We start from the raw sequence: 14,317 nt of genomic DNA, 5'->3' as shown, positions 1-14,317 counted from the left end.
GTTTTTAAATAAGTAAATAAGGAATAAGATATAAATAGATTCATATGAAGCTTTTGATGATTTCTGTGCTACAAAATCCTGGAGTAAGTCCAGTGTCACAAAAGTGCTGCTAATAGGGAAGCTCCCATGTAAAGCAACTGCTTGAAACTACACTCAAGCCCTAGCTAAATCTGCATCGAAGCACCTCCAAAATTTAGAGTAGAACTTTGCTGTTCAGGGCTGGCAAAATATCTGTACCATTTAATTTTTAATTAAACAATGAAATCTGATAATTTGCTGTTCACTCATTTTCCTTTCAAAATTAAATGCTCTGTCTGCTCAGTTGAGCAGATCTACTGAAATGATTGCAGCTGGAGTTAGCAGCCTGGGTGCTGAAATGTGGAAGACAGCATTTGGGTTTTCCCCCCCCAGCAGTAGCAAGGGTATAAATATTTGCAGCACCATGACAATGCACATGTTGGATTGCAAGCACAGCTCAGAATCACCTCGGAAGGGATGCAATGCACGAGTCCTCACAGAAGCCGAGCTGGGCAGAAGGTTATTTAATCTATGCACCTCTGCCAAGCCTAGATGTGAGTGGGCAGTTGAAGAGGACCACAAACATTATCAGCACCCAGGGATTTTGACATAGAAGGGAAGTGTTTATACTCCATAGGTTCAGGGCTAGGCAACTGCTTTCAGTTTTGTGAAATCAGAAAGCTAAATACCATTTGAACCCTTTACCAGATACAATCTTAAAATCTTCTAGAAAGCATTATAATGGAGCCGCTGTGGTTCAGTTCCAGAAAGAAGTCTGGAAAACAGTCTGCAAAACCTAAGATATGTGCTGTGCTTCACCTCAGAGTAGTGCAGAGATTTTAGTGGGACTGATGAAGTGTAAAAGGTGTGATAGCAGGACTAAGGCCATTATAAAGAGTATGGCTATTATTCATAGCATTTATTTCTACCCATTCATTTACACGTACAGAGAACAAAGAGACTTCCATTCTAGACTGTATATTTCTGGCTAATACACCTAGTATACCTGAGAGGATTGATTTGTAAAAACATATCTAAAATTATAAAAGAAATTAGAAATACAAACAAAAGGTTAATATGGTTAGGGAAGAAAAGCTAACTTGCATGACAGGAGTTATATACAAATACGTTTCACAAAAAAAAGAATTAGTATTAAGATTACGTTAAATTAGATTTCATTAGCACAAACTGTGTAATATTAGCTCTGCATATGAATAGGTTGAAATGCATGCATGACATGAGCATGAACTTTAGTAAGGGATAGTTGAAAGAAATTTGTGCACAGGAAAGTGATACCATTTTTGTGTTACCAGAATAACATGGTACACTTAAAAAAAAAAATTAAAAAAATCATGAAAGACATTTGGCTTCGCTTCTGATTTTTGCATTATAATTAGCAATGGCTCCTGTTTCCTACCACATGCATGAAGAAATCCTCTCAGGAAAACATACTTTAATTACATGTCATCTGTTTAAAAAATGATCACAGAAAACAATTCTTTAATTTCCAAAAACTAAAAAGTGAAATGAACATCTCACTTGTTTTTTGTAAGGCCTTGTGAATGAATGGATTACATGACTCGATTAGCTGAACTGATAAAAATTAGTTGTTTGGTTTTTAAGAGTGTTCATCAACATGTTTAATGATACACATAAAATCTCAAATTCTTAGTATGAAAAATACCCATGTTTCAGTACCTCCCCGTAACTATGCCTGTCATCTGAAGAGTAACTGATATATGGAGAATAGGAGATCATATCTGGGCGGTCAATGTTATAGATGGCTTTATTTTTAGGAAGAGCAGCCAAATCCCTGTAGTCAAGAATCTCATCTCCAAGCTTTGCCTAAGAAAAGGAGGAAAGAAAGCAGTGAGAATAAGAAAGACTATGATCAGGATGCAATCAGAAAAGGACAGATGAATGTAGGTAGAAAAGTCATCATCATAATAAACCACTTCCTCTTGTTTTTGCACATTGAAATCTATGTATTACACAATGCTACATATTAGTGCTGTTTCCTTTTTATATACTGGGGCTTTCTACTTTGGTGCTCCCATTTGGCTACTAGGAGTAGCACGGCATCAAGTCCAGCTCCCCTGGTTACCTCCCACTTACCACTAGCTGCACAAAAAGACATGGGAGACAGATGCCGTAGTCTCTTTCAGGCAAAACACCCTTCATTTTAAAGTGGTTTTGGTGTGAAGGGTTCCCCTACCATAAACAGTAGTGAACAACCAAATACATATTGCAACATATACTCTCCAGATGGTGAAAAAAATCAGTCAGGTCTTTAATTTTTCCCATTTAGCTGTGTCCCACAGCTTCACCTCCTTTCTTGACTATGTCTAAGTAGCCCTTAATTATGGGTGACAAACCAGCAGATGATGGATTTGCACCATGGTGGATTAGTTGGAAGATCACAGATGCCACTTAAGGAAGTTCAAATCCTTTCACAAGACTCACACAGCCAACGGATGGCAAGGGATGTGTTGCTCCCCATTCTCCTCTTACTACACTTATTCCAAAAGTATCATTATCAAAATGCCACAGTTGCACAAATCATCCTTAGGATAATGGTACCTTACAGCAAAACTGTATCCAGCACGTACTGTCTTGTACATACGATGACAAGTTGGCCACACTGAGAGTGGAGAAATGGGCAGCATAATTGTCTCACTCCCAGTTCAGGCTCTGCAGAATGATAAGCTTTTTGCTGGCAACAAAATGAGGAATGAATCTTGCTATTCTCCGCAAATCTCAGTATGATCATCTATAAAACTGTACTAATGTCTTCCACATGCAAAAATATGAAAGTATCCAGGATTTATGTGTGCAGTGATTGTATTTTTTCTTAGTATGAGCTAAGAAAATTTCAATAGATTTTCCAGGGAAGTTTTCTATTTGGTTAATCATACAGGAAAAATTTCATGTGACAACTTTCAGTTATTCCTTTTTCTAAAACAATGTATCAATCTGTGCAAAAGCAAGCACCACAGAAAGAGATTCCTCTTCCCTAAGAAAGTGGAACAAAGCTGCCACAGTCATCCTGTATTCTCATCCTCAAAACTAATTAAAAAATGTGTTTTAATCAAACATGTCATTCAGTGATCTACAGATCTCACCTTCTTTGCAGATACTTTAAGAAGCTAAATAGCAATGAAATTGCCCCTTAACGAAAATAGATCCCTCCCTACTGAGAAGCCAGTGGCAAGCTCTGATGCAGAGAATGTCAAGCAAAGGTAAGGAGGAATTGTACGTGCCCACAAGGAGGGCCAAAGAGGCTGTGACAATTTCTCTTTCAAGGTATCCATGGTTGTGGAGATTATTCTAGTCAACCCAAAGAAATTCATCATTGGGTATATTTAAATGTGAATTATGGTAGTTTTAGCCTCTGTCTTTTCACACAGATTTGCAACTTGAGATTGTCCCACTAGACTTCAGAACTGTCAGGAGTAAAACGTACCAAGTTAACTTCAGTTTAAATATCAAAATGTAGGCAAATTTGGATGAAAAGACACCTTAGAGATACAATTGCTTTCTAAACACTCAATTCTACAAACGTTCAGCCTACATTGTTTCCTATTTGTTTCATCTACTTTCAAATACGTAAGTGGAATTCAGATATTCAGGGAAGGCTCATATTACAGCCAAGAGGCTTCAAAAATGTGGCATTTTGGATTCTGTTAAAACCATGCTCTAAATTTAGAGTATCTATTTCACGTGGAATATATAATTTTACAATTGTGTAATTGCAAATACAATCTGCATAAAAATATAACGTGATTTCTATTCCTAGTATGAGAACATACAACACAGCTATGTAACCTAACCTAAACCTTCCAGCTGGATGTATTAGAATGGAGCACCTAATTCTCTCTTCATAAAATTTAGCGGAGTATAAAGGATGAGTTTTATTTAAGCCTTATTTAATGGCTTAATTTAGAAATAAACTTAATTTTTAAGTGGTATTTAGGGACTGTGAGGGCATATTAGCACCAGGGTAAACTTCAGTCTGGATATAATGAAGCCATCACTAAACATCATGAAAAGATGCCCATTAACTTCAAAGGCTGTTGGCCTGTGCCCTCTCCCAGTGCAAGAAGACACCAAAGTCCGTCATCAACAGATGGCTTCAGTAAACCAACTGTACAAACCACATTCAGGTTTAGTCAAAACATGCTTTCATCATCTTTCCCTAGCTGACCACTCAACCAAGACCCAGAAACATGCCTCTCATGAGATGGCACATTGCTCAGAATGACTGCATTGCTCTGACTATCCCTTTGAAAGTATGGGTGCCACAAATACACGGTTGCTATGCTTTAACCATTTTCTCTAAATTCTTTTAGAATTATACTTCACAGAGCTCACCAGCTGTTAAGGTACAGTTTTACTATTGGTTTTAATGATCTGAATCCATGCTACTGCCGAAAGCAGCTGTCCTGTGCGTGCCTTCCCACTCTGCTCTGCCTTCTACGTTAGCATTAGAACACATGCAGATTTCTGGGTCTTTTTTTGCCTCTTTGGTTGGCTGGAGGTTTTCTGTAGGTTATTTTGTAGCTGAATCTGGTCTCAAATCTGACTGATCATATCCTCTGCGTAACCACCAGTACTAGCACCAAAGCGAAGATGAGAAGACATGGCCAGAGAGGGACAGGGCTACACGTGGGTGGGACCTTCCTTTCAGTGGCAGCATGAATTTAGGTTTGGTAAAACTGACAATGAAAGCACCCAAGACACATCTTGACCCTGTCTGTTTGTCATAACACTCCCGTAATAGAAAACAGATGGAAAAGATAGCCAAAGAATCGTTTTGATAATGTAGAAGTCCAGTAACATGTTTTAAATTTTCTACTTTCCTGTTTGTGAAAGCCAAAATAGGATTTAATCAATCTCACAGCTTTGAAAATTAAGCAGTCAGAGATGAGACAGATAAAGCAACAACTCGCAAGCCTCTGGGGAATCTTTTTTCCTAATTGACTCATATTTGCTAGACAACTTTATTCTTCACAGTCCCAGCTGCCTCTAAAGTGTATTACAGAAACAAATATTAGAGCTGTGCGCTGATTTAATGATATCCTTTGAAAGAAACAGAAGAAGAGAACAGAGGTTTGACCTTGACTTTAACAGCCTGTGAAGCACATTTAAAGCTGTACTCACAAACATCAAGAAAACAGTATCATCCAACAGTTAGATAAATGTCACTAAAAACATGTATCTTAGAAGAACACTCATGCTTATAAAACCAATGAAGTAGTGCATGGCTGCAGAGATAGAGACCATCTGGCCAAACAAAGTGCTTACATGATAATAGGCTCCTAGTACAATGAATTGTCTTTGCAGGAGCTAAGGCAACAAAGTTTTTTTTACTTGGAATATACCTCTTGTATCCACCAGCATGGAGCTCTACTGGAAGGAGAACTCAGAAACACCAATGAGCATTTAGATAAGGGGCAGTTCCTCCACTTCTAGTTCAGTCTTACTCAGATAAAGAGTATATTGTGTTCAACATAATTTTTACTTGAAGAAAAAAGACAATTTTGGCTCCAAGGCACTCTCTTTTTGCTTTTCACAGTGTAGTAGATAAAAGCCCTTAATCTTTCTGTAACAACTTTGCCAGCAGTCAATTTCCTCTGCATACAGTCCTATCCGATGAGAATGACCTGTCCACCTGAGGGATACCTGGACAGGACAAAGAATAGCCCCAGGAATACTGAAACACTCTAAGAGATGTCTGTATGGATCACGCCACACTGTGGATATTTTTTACCTATTGGTGACAGGCTTGAGAATTTGGCCATGAACATTAGCTACAGCAATTATGACAAGCAAGGCACACCTCATATTGAAAAAATACTCAGCATAAGATTTTATCATATTTGTTATTTCAAATCCTCTCTATAAGCCTTCCAAAGCTAGCACTTCTTAAACCAGAAACACTTTGAAGGTCCTTTGTCAAACATTGTCAAAGGTCCTTTGATATGCTTTTGTCAAGGTAAAACAAGTCCTGCAATCATACACAAGTGTTTTCATAACAATCAGATGCAGGGTCAAGAGCTCAATTTAGGCAAGCTGCTTTCAAATCTAAACTTGTAATCTACCTGCGCACTGTACTGTTTACCTAAACTTTTCTTTTTAGAAAGCATAGTGGTATTTTGCAGGCTTCAGTATAAGCTGTAGTTGTAAGTGTTATAAATACATCAAAAAATATAAAAGGAAACTGTTAGAATTCTGTTATGGCAAATGCGGTATTCAAACATTTTAAACATGAGAAAAAAAAATCCATTTTAGGGGAATCACCAGCTGCAGTGGTTTTGAAGACAATAACTTTTCAGCCAATGCACTAAACTGCAGGAGGAAGCACAGGGTTTTCCCCATCTCACAGAACGAGTTTCACCGTGAAATACTCACATAGATCACACGGCTTGGGGAACCTGACGTACTTGAAGCAGGTACAGAAATAATACTCTCAGAGGAAGTCCTTATTTCCTACCGCAGGAGAAGTGAAATGGATAAGAATCAGAGGAGAGGGAGAGAAAATATAACTGTTACTTCAAAAAGAATGTGCAAGACATCCAATTTAATTTAACCTTTAGCACTCAAAAATGGCATATTACAGTGATTTCAAAACATACAGGCATACCAAGGAGTTAAAAATAAAAGACCACTTTTAGTCAATGAAATTAACCTTTTTCAAAATGCAAAAGTCATTTTACATATGACTTTCTTTTCCCCTCCCTTCAGAACAGAATGGCCTGGGGCACTTCTGGGCTGCCAGGACAGCCTTTGGGCACTATTAGGGACAGGTCAAATTAACAAGATGATACAGTGGCAGCATTTTTACTCTAAGGTGACACCACCAAACCCATCTACATTGCTTCTGGAACGTGTCATACTACCATGCCATGCACTCACAGCAACCAGCATGACATCCGGCAGAGCATCCCGAATCAGACATCCAATAATAGCCTATTATCACCCCCCTCTCTGATCATAAAACTACCAGGTTAATTTTAATACTCAACTGCTTTTGCTGTGTTTGCAATCATTCTGGCATTCAGAGTGACAGACTTTTTACCGCTTTATTTTTGGTAGAATCCCTTATAATGAAAAATATAATTATTTTTAAATAACAAAGAGTTGTGAGACACAATTATATTAACCATGAGTAAACAGACCTGACATCCATAATTGAAGTTTAAACAAATATTAGTATGAAGTCAATGGATTTATACCCCATTTTACCCAGATATGTTCATTCAGGGTAAATATTCTTTCCCATCTATGGACAAAAACGGTCCCTGATTGCAAAAAGTATGTATTTTTCCATGTGCTTAGAATGACCGTCATCTACTGTCTCATGAAGGCTGACACTTCTTAGCTCGAGGTTATAACTATTCAAACCCTTAAAAGGATTTTATCTGTCAGGTCAAGGCAGCATCCTCCCTATTACTCCAGTCTTGAAGTATTTACTAGCTTTTAGAAGCAGTATGTGAATATATCTGTACCGTACTGTGTTAGCAGAGCAAACAAACTGAATGATCACAGCTACCCTTCCACTGACCTTCTTTAGCCCAAACAGTCCTGTGGCTTCTCTAAGACAATATGTGGAGATAGTTACCCATATAAAATAGATTCCGTTTAACTGTTTTGGCATGTCTGACTGGGATTTTAGAATTTTCTCCCTCATATTCAGTTATCTTACACTGAGGCTCCGTAGACACTCAGAAGATTTGAGGGGACGAGCACGGGACATGATGCCATATGCAAACCATACTTCTCTTTCATGATGTCTCTACAGGAGGCCCAATGCACTTCTATACCTCCTCCACCTACCTCTTTTTTCTTTATGCCTTTTCATAAGCCTTATCCTTTCTCCTGCTACTTTCATTTCTTCAGTCTTTTCCAGCTTCACCCCTTCTGCTTACAGTATCACACTCCCACCATTTTTCTTTTTCCTGTCACTCTCTTTCACAACTTCTTCCTCCCTTCCACTCCATCTCCAAAGTTTCGGAGTGTGCTGCCACTTGTTACTTCTGCCTTTGTCACCTACTTTCACTACATGCTGTGCATATTTCTCTATAAATACGTAGAACGATAACCTTTGAATTAGAACAACAAGCCACAATGGTTGACCAGAAAAGTCAACCAGTATATCCCATTCCCCACTTTACAAGTTATGTTGAAAAGTCCATTACTAGCCTCTTTGAAATGGCATCCTTTCCTCTTTGTTTTCTCAATAATGAAGGTAAAGACCAAAAAAAGAGGAAAAACACAAAGAAAAGGAAAAATGACTAGACTTAGGATCTTTGAGCACTGATCTGGTTTCTTGTCCTACTCAGGCAAAGCTCCCACTGACTTTCAGACGCAGATGTTTTCATCTCCGCAGAGGAAGGGGCAAACTCCCAGCACTCAAGGGGTAAGTGAATGAGTCAGACTTCACACAATATCTTACAAGTACACTTGACTTTGTGGGGAAAAGGTAGCCAAGTAGGAACCCAGTAAATCCTTATCCGCTGATTTCTTTGAAGGAAGAGAAAAAAACCCAAACTCTACTCTTTTTCAATAAGTTGCATGGGGTTTTAGCCTTGCAATTTCAGTTACTCAGCCAGAATAAAATCCTTAGGAAGCCTGAAATACTGCTTAATAGTATTAAGCTGAATCAGCAGTGCTTATTAAAGTATTTTGACAATTCTAAATCTACCTGTATTAAACAACGCCTTTTATGGTGAAACACTACTTATTTGATATTCAGAGCTCACCCAGAAGAATATCAGAAAAATTGCTTCCCAAACACATGGGTACAAAAATTACAGCCAAGATCCTTCAGGGTAAAGCCCAAACCATTTTTTTTTTTTACTGCAATTTAGTCAAAGTTGCACTGGCTAACACACCAGTTTTGTAAACACTCTTTTTATAGCTACTCCCTGCTGTTCTGACTTGTCCCATGTGCCTTCCGTCCAAGCCTCGATGAATCAAAGCAGAGGTTTTTTAAACAAGGATACCAAGGGTACCACTTTGAGCATCAGAGAACACTGGAACTGAAAAAAACCATACTTGGCCTCTACAATAGATGAGATAATTGTACCTCAGCCTCACCACTTCAGAGAGGTCACTTCCTCAGCTACAGATTAATTCTTCATTTTCTAGGTGCAGCTTATTCATCTGCTATCCTTGTAATTATTAAAGTTGCCAGAACTCCCCCCTTCTTTCCCTTGCATACAGACAGATGCACAAATCATCCATTTAAGGAGGTACTTAAAGCCAGAGATTAAATTAAATTGGGGTTGGCTTGCCAACATTTTACAAACAAATAATAAAAAAGAAATTCCAAGGAGAGATTTTTATTGTAAAAACAAATGAAGTGAAAGTCCTCTGATCCTTTAAGCGCAGAGCCACATAAAAAGAGAAGAGGTCATGCACTGATCACATCATAAGCAGACAGAAGTTAAAAAAATAACTGTTTTTTTTTCTTATTGATATTTTCACATTTTTCCTTATTCAGCTTATACATATAACTCTTAGGCCAGCATTCTCCTGAAATTGTAGCTTTAATCACAAAGTAAAACCAGAATATTTATATTACATTATTACAGTCCATAAACCTACTAGATTTCTGTCATTTAAAATTACAGTAGTGCAAAAATTCCACCTCCTTCCCTCCATGCCCACTGCAAAAAAAAAGGGATAGAGAATAATGTAACAATGGAATAACACTGGGTAAATATACAGGGGTTTTACCTTGTTTTTTTCTTCAGCCTTTGCAGCCTGTCTACAAACTGGATGCCAAATGGATGTACCTAGAAAGTAAATTTAAAGTTCTGCTTAATTCAGTTACCCAATAAGAACCTTAAAAGTTTTAAAGTAAGAACTTTATTAAACCTTCATATAAGGTTTTACAAGACACAGCATACCGACGGATGCCGCTGCAGCCACCATTTCATGGATACTGACAAAGCTAAAACAGACAACTTCTCACTATCATTAAGCCTGATCACATGCATTTTAAAGACTAGGTGAACTTCACAGAACTACACATACTTCAATATGCTGGATCAATATCAAAACCTGAGTCCTAAGGAGCGTGCTAAGGGATCTCTGCAGCTCCCCCACCCCTCCAGCCCAACCTCCTGCTCGCAGCAGGTCCCATTACAGCAGGCAGCTCAGGGTTGTGCCCACTTGCGTTCTGCATATCTCACAGGATGGAGATCCCACAGCATCTCTGGGCAACCTCTTCCACCATCATGGTATTATTTTTTTTTCCTTCTATGCAGTAAGAATTTCCTATACTCTCCTACATGTTGTTGTAATAGTCTGGCCCAGGTCACACTAAGTAGCACACTGTGATGGGATGGAATAGCATTGTGGCATTTAACACTAGCCGATAATCCAGTCTTTCTTTCTGAATTAATCACTGTACTGATCTTGCACTTCGTATAAGTTTGACTCTCACAAGTGAAATACCAAGGAACTGCATAAATTTGGGGGAATATCCATCCTGGAGGAAGCAGGAAATACATAACGAACCAATTCTCTACTGCATGTAAGTAACGAAGAAAGAATCACGAACTTCAGAGATATCAGTAAACATTAAGTGTGAGAAAGAAACTTAGTTTCTTAGTTTTGCATTAGTTGCAACAGATAAAAAAAAAATCTTTTAACAAGTTGAACACAATGTTCAATACTCAGTGTTCAATAGAAGTGGAATGTGTGTATCTATATAAAAGAAAATAATTATTTGTAAATTTTAATAGTAAAAAGGAACTTTTATTTTTATGTCGATCTGAGCTTGGACAAGTCAGAAACTAAAGCCCCCCACACTTAAACAAGGTCAGTGCACTGCAACTTCTGCCTAACTAAATGGGAAGTTGAGAACCTTTGTGTTACAAATATTTAATGTTTATACTGGGTGGAGAGCACCAAGAAGAGTTATTGGAAATGCTTTGTTTTCACAGCAGTTTGATAGTTTTCTAACCAGTGGATTTTGGAAACAAGATAGAAACAGAAAGTCTAGTTCTCAGAAGACAGACTGAGATCATTAGAATTTATTTCACAAAAATAACCCAGCTGAACCCAGACTCAAACAGCAAAAGACTACCTGTAAGTACAGACTGGATAAATTATAATTACAAAGTTACTGAAGTTTTTTGGGACTGAACTACTAAGAAACATCTTTATAGCACCTTTACATTCAATGCTAATTTATCTTCTAATTATGAGTGGATCTGAGGTTTCCCACTGAAAGTGTTTGTCCCAACTGCTGCATAAGTTGATGTAAATCTTCTCAATGGTTTCAAGAAGTATTTAGATAATTTTTTTTTGTCTAAATTACTCCCATTCTGTGGTCAAACAAAAGTGGCTGGGAAACTTTTTCACACAGAAGAAAAAAAAAAAAAAAAAAAAAAAGAGTCCTTTTACCCCAAAAGAGCCCTTTCACCCCAAAGTCATCTGCTGGGTGACCACTGATGATGCGATTTCTACTAAGGAACAGGCAACACCTAAAGGAGCTTCACAGAGTTTATTAAGAGGATGAAGAACAAGTTATAAAACCCTGGGCTCTGACATTTTTTATTATCTAACACATCAGGTCAGGCAGTCCAAATACCTAACCACAGATATTTCACGAACTTAACTCCAGTTTCTAATGGAAATTGCTCTTCATGTGAAGACAAAAATTGTAAGATAGCAAGCTGGTATGAGTATTTCATGCATCAGACAATAAAGTGAGTAAGATGGGTACAATTAACTGGACCAGAGCATACTTGGATGTCTCTATGTGAATGCATGTAGCATGGGGAAAAAACAGGAGTTAGAGATGTGCACATGCCTGCAGGGATGTGATCTTACTGGTATCACAGAGACATGGTGGGATTGTTCCTATAACCAGAGTGTTGGGGTGGAAGGATACAGGCTCTTTAGGAAGGACAGGCATGGGAGACAAGGAGGCAGTGTCACCCCCTATGACAATGACCAGCTGGAGTGCGTGCAGCTCCACCTGGGGTGGATCAGGAGCCAACCAAGAGCTTATAGGTCAGGATCAAAGGGAGGACAGGGACAGGTGACATTATAGTGGGGGTCTGACATAGGCCACCTGACCAAGAAGACCAAGCAGATGAGGCCATCTATAGACAGACAGGAGCATCCTCACATTCACAAGCCCTGGTCCTCATGGGGGACATCAATCACCCTGTTGGAGGAACAACACAGCAGGGCATAAGCAATCCAGGAGGTTCCTTCTCCAAGTGCTAGAGGAGCCAACAAAGAGGTGCAGTGCTGCACCTTGTTCTCACCAACAAGCAGGGGCTGCTGGGGAATGTGAAGCTCAAGGGCAGCCTTGGCTGCAGTGGCCATGAAACAGTGGAGTTCAAGACCCTTAGGCATCAAGGAGGTTGTACAGCAAGCTTGCTACCCTGGACTTCAGGAGAGTAGACCTTGGCCTCTTCAGGGATCTGCCTGGTAGAGTACCATGGGACAGAAGGATGGAGGGAAGAGGGGCCTAAGAAAGCTGGTTAATATTCACGGATCACCTCCTCCAAGCTCAAGAATGATGAATCCCAACAAAGGCGGCAGCAGGCAAAAACACCAGGAGGCCTGCATGGATGAACAAGGAGCTCCTGGACAAACTCATACACAAAAAGGAAGCCTACACAGGGTGGAAGCAATGACAGGCAGCCTGGGAGGAATACTGAGAAATTGTCCCAGCAGCCAGGGATCACATTAGGAAAGCTAAAGCCCCAGTAGAATTACATCTGGCCAGGGACATCAAGGAAAACAAGAAAAGCTTCTATACATTTGTCAGTGATAAAGGAAGACTAGGAAAAACATGGGCTCTCTCCAGAAAGAAGCAGGAGACCTGGTTATCCAGGACATGGAGAAGTGTAAGATACTCCACGACGTCTGTGCCTCAGTCTTCACCAGCAAGTGCTCCAGCCACACCATCCAAGTTGCAGAAGGCAAAGGCAGGGACTGGGAGAATGAAGAACTGCCCACTGAAGGAGATCAGGTTTGAGAATGTCTAAGGAACCTGAAGGCACACAAGTCCATGGGACCTGATGAGACACGTGCGCAGGTCCTGAGGGAACTGCCAGGTGAAGTTGCTAAGCCACCATCCATCATATTTGAGAAGTTGTGGGAGTCCAGTGAAATTCCCACTGACTGGAAAAGGGGAAACATAACCCTCATTTTTAAAAAAGGGGGGAAAAGGAAGACCCAGGGAATCACAGGCCAGTCAGTCTCACCTCTGTACCTGGCATGGAACGAGAAGATCATGTTTCCTCCTAGAAACTATGCTAAGACACATGGGATATAAGGAGGTGATTCATGACAGCCAACATCGCTTCACTAAGGACAAATAAAGCCTGACAAAATTGGTGGCCTTCTATGATGGGGTCACCGTGTTAACAGATGAGGAAAGACAGCTGATGTCATCTGTCTGGATTTGTGCAAAGCATTTGACACTGTCGCACATGACATCCCTGTCTCCAAACTGGAGACATGGATTTGATGGAGGGACCACTTGGTGGATAAGGAATTGGCTGGATGGTTGCAACCGAAGAGTTGTGGTCAACGACTTGATATCCAAGTCGAGACCAGTGACACATGGATGTCCTCTGAGGTAAGTACTGGGACCACAACTGTTCAACATCTTTGTCAGTGACATAGATAGTGGGATTGAGTGCACCCTCAGCAAGTTTTCCAATGACAAAGTGGTGCGGTCAACCCGCTGGAGGGAAGGGTTGCCTTCCTGAGGGAAGGGCTGCCATCCAGAGGGACCAAGGCAAGCTTGAGAGGTGGGCCTATGTGAACTTCATGAAGTTCAGCAAGGCCAAGTGCAAGGTTCTGCATGTGGGTCAGGGCAATCCCAAGTGCTAATACAGCCTGGGCAGAGAATGGATTGAGGGCAGCCCTGAGGAGAAACACTTGGGAGTGTTGGTGGATGAGAAGCTCAACATGGCCCAGCAGTGTGCACCTGCAGCCCAGAAAGTCAACAGGATCCTGGGCTGCATCGAAAGAAGCGTGGCCAGCAGGTCCAGGGAGGTGATTCTCCCCCTTCACTCTGCTCTGGTGAGACCCCACCTGGAGTACTGCACTCAGCTCTGAGGCCCTCAACAAAAGAAGGTCATCGACCTGTTGGAGGGAGTCCAGAGGAGGGACACCAACGTGATCAGAGGGCTGGAGCACCTCTCCTATGAAGACAGGCTGAGAGGGTTGGGGCTGTTCAGCCTGGAGAAGGGAAGGCTCCAGGGGGACCTTACAGCAGCCTGCCAGTGCCTAAAGGGGGCTTGTAGGAAAGGTGGGG

The 14,317-nt window shown here is 40.3% G+C and overlaps 1 protein-coding gene across 9 annotated transcripts in view; it reads right to left on the bottom strand.

The window, feature by feature from the left end:
- Nucleotides 1-14,317, bottom strand: part of ABLIM2 (actin binding LIM protein family member 2) — a 144,615-nt gene that overhangs the window by 41,657 nt on the left and 88,641 nt on the right. For 7 of the 9 annotated variants that reach the window (XM_040593364.1, XM_040593300.1, XM_040593335.1 and 4 more), the window contains exons 8-10: nucleotides 9,760-9,818; nucleotides 6,430-6,507; nucleotides 1,717-1,863 (exon numbers count right to left, since the gene is read on the bottom strand). In XM_040593364.1, coding sequence (XP_040449298.1) covers nucleotides 1,717-1,863; nucleotides 6,430-6,507; nucleotides 9,760-9,818 — 284 coding nt within the window. The remainder of the gene's footprint in view (nucleotides 1-1,716; nucleotides 1,864-6,429; nucleotides 6,508-9,759; nucleotides 9,819-14,317) is intronic. The other 2 variants (XM_040593344.1, XM_040593358.1) reach the window with 2 other exon arrangements.

Source organism: Falco naumanni, chromosome 1, assembly GCF_017639655.2.
Source record: "Falco naumanni isolate bFalNau1 chromosome 1, bFalNau1.pat, whole genome shotgun sequence".
Lineage (NCBI taxonomy): Eukaryota > Metazoa > Chordata > Aves > Falconiformes > Falconidae > Falco > Falco naumanni.
This window is presented reverse-complemented; position numbering and strand designations above follow the sequence as displayed.